The sequence below is a fragment of the Rhipicephalus microplus genome, chromosome 6, assembly GCF_043290135.1.
Source record: "Rhipicephalus microplus isolate Deutch F79 chromosome 6, USDA_Rmic, whole genome shotgun sequence".
Lineage (NCBI taxonomy): Eukaryota > Metazoa > Arthropoda > Arachnida > Ixodida > Ixodidae > Rhipicephalus > Rhipicephalus microplus.
In genome coordinates this window covers 89,611,090-89,613,596 of record NC_134705.1, presented here as the reverse complement: position 1 = coordinate 89,613,596, position 2,507 = coordinate 89,611,090, and the positions used below count along the sequence as shown (strand labels likewise).

At 49.0% G+C, this 2,507-nt stretch overlaps 1 protein-coding gene across 1 annotated transcript; it reads left to right on the top strand.

The window, feature by feature from the left end:
• The first annotated feature begins 840 nt into the window (after positions 1 to 840).
• LOC119187025 (ubiquitin-conjugating enzyme E2 Z) lies at positions 841 to 1,479 on the top strand. Its single transcript, XM_037435321.2, has one exon. It carries the CDS (start codon positions 841 to 843, stop codon positions 1,477 to 1,479), a length of 639 nt encoding a protein of 212 aa, XP_037291218.2.
• The last annotated feature ends 1,028 nt before the right edge of the window (positions 1,480 to 2,507 follow it).

Here is a 2,507-nt window from a genome sequence, read left to right as displayed (position 1 = left end):
AACGAACTAATCGTCCAATGCTCAAACCCTTTACAAAAGCTTGTTCTTGTTCGCCTATTAAATGTGGTGCATGCCCGCTTCAGGCATAATTCGTCATCGTCGTCAGCCACTGCATGAACAATTGGCACAAAATTCTTTGCAAGTGTTCAGCGGATACCACGCATCTCAGAAAAAATGACAAACATTATGACAGCGATTGCCAGCCTACTGTCCTAAAATTTTATTACTAATGCCGTAGTGGGCATCAAGCAAGTGTGCTTGCATCAGTTACCCAAAGAGTGTTTAAAAAGGCCTCTGAAAGGCCGCTCTTCTAGCTTTCGCTGTGACTGTGCTTCGCCTTCCGCAGAGGCCTGGTCTTTTTTTTTTTAAGATCACTACTCGTACTTTTCCGACATTTAGGTTTGCCATCCATGTACATAGTCTTACTCTCATTTTGTTTTTATTTGGCATATACTTTTGAAATAGCGCTACGCGGAGAGCCCATGTAGCGCCACGCTAGTTTTGGTCAGCTGGCCGCGCCGAAAAAGAAGCGAGCCGCATGGCATGTAGTGCGCGAGCCTCGAGAAATTCGGAACGGCCTATCTTCGGGACCTGGCTGGGCGCTGTAGGCGATACCGCTTCGCTGTGTCCTCGCCCAACTAAACCCTGCGACCACAGCACGGCCTCACCACCACCGTCTCGTCTCTCGTTTTTCAACACAGGTATCGGAGCCTCTCCAAGTATCAACGCTCGTTTTTCTCCCCCTCTTCTCATCCGTCTCCATCAAGACGTGTGAGCCGTGAGTGGAAACGCTACTTAAAAAATATCCCCTGAGTTCCCAAACGTGCCACCTGTTATGATATGAAGCTGGACATTCCCGCCACCGACTTCTTCGATGAATACCTCCACGACGAGTTCCTTGATGACGACATTGAGGACCCCCTGATTGAAGAGATCGCACCCTGGATAGATAACGCTGAGGACGGCAGCAACACCGACGATGAGACCGATGGTGCACCAGTCGAAGAAGATCCAAACTTGCCGCAGACCACAGCCAGCAGCACGAACACATACAATGTGTCCGAAATCGTTCAGGAGGACTGGGACCCGCTCCGCTTCGAGCACGAAGGGGCGTCACCGCAGTGCCTATTGCGCATCACGGACGACATGCTGGACCTCTTCAAAAATCCACTCCCGCTTGTGCACATCGAGCCTAAAGACATCAGCCGGTTCTACGTGGCTATGATGGGCCCCTCGGGCACGACGTACGAGGGCCGCTTGTTTCTCTTTCTGCTACAGTGCCCTCCGGACTTTCCGACGAGGTCGCCACGTGTTCGCCTCCTGAACAATCATGGTGTAAGCCTCGGACCCAAACTCTGCGCAAGCGGTAAAGTGTGTCTAGACATTCTAGGCACCACAGACAACTGCACCTGGAGCCCCACGCACAGCATCAAGACCGTGCTCATGGCAATCCAGTCACTGCTGATGGAGGCGCAGTGATTTCCTTGTCTCTTAATAAAAAAATAAAACAAGCACACACACACACAATAGTGGACATTCTTATTCTCAACGCTGTAGTGAGCTATTGCGGTCATTGTCGTTTCGCTCGCTCTACATTGCTCATGCAGTTGACCAAGTTTATATCAAGGTCTTCACAACGAAGGCGTATTTTTGTTTTGTGCACCTGTGTCACGTGGCACATGATATCCGGTTTCAATTACAGTGTTTGTCGCAAGTGTATAGTGGACCGTATATAATTTGAGTTACAGAGTAGGCGAGTTCTCGGAAGCATTGTACTTGTTTCGTAGCGGGTGTTCCCAGCTCTTCGATTGTTCCACGCAGGGGCTCCGGAACCGGGAAGGGGGCAGAGGGGGCCACCGCTCCTGAAGGTTGAAAATCAGGGGGGGGGGGGGGGGGCATGCGCCCCCCACAGAAATCTGCTATCTGCTACCACTCCACTCCTCTTCTCGCCTTAGCAGGAACGGATATGTAACAAAGACCATATATATATATATATGTATATATATATATATATATATATATATATATATATATATATATATATATATATAACGCTACGATGAATGGGTGACGTGGCCTGGCTGATACGCTATGTTTATTCCGTTCTGCACTTCTTCTTCCTCAGCCTCTACCAATCATCACTTCATACGTTACACGATTCCCCCTCCCCCCGAAAGATGGCACCGGTTACAAACTACAACAAATTGAAGAAGAGAATAAACAAAACAATGGCCAAGTTCACAGTTTCACGTCCCGACGGAGTGTCACAATCTCACTTAATCTTCAAGGCTGATGGAGCAGTCCGGTGATTTCTATGACGACTCTGGTGGACGAGCTTCACTGTTGCGTCTTGGATGGCATAACCACACCCTGGAAATCTGAACTGGTAATGACATCGGTTGAGTTTTTGTGAGGAACGGACAAGGTTGGGAGTGCCTGTAGCATTTGAAGTTCAGATGTCGTCGGGGTTGTATTTTTCGCCGTGAATGGTGCAATCCCGATGCTTC

Coding starts and splice junctions, on each gene's coding strand:
- LOC119187025 (XM_037435321.2), top strand. CDS start 841: ATGAAGCTGGACATTCCCGCCACCGACTTCTTCGATGAATACCTCCAC.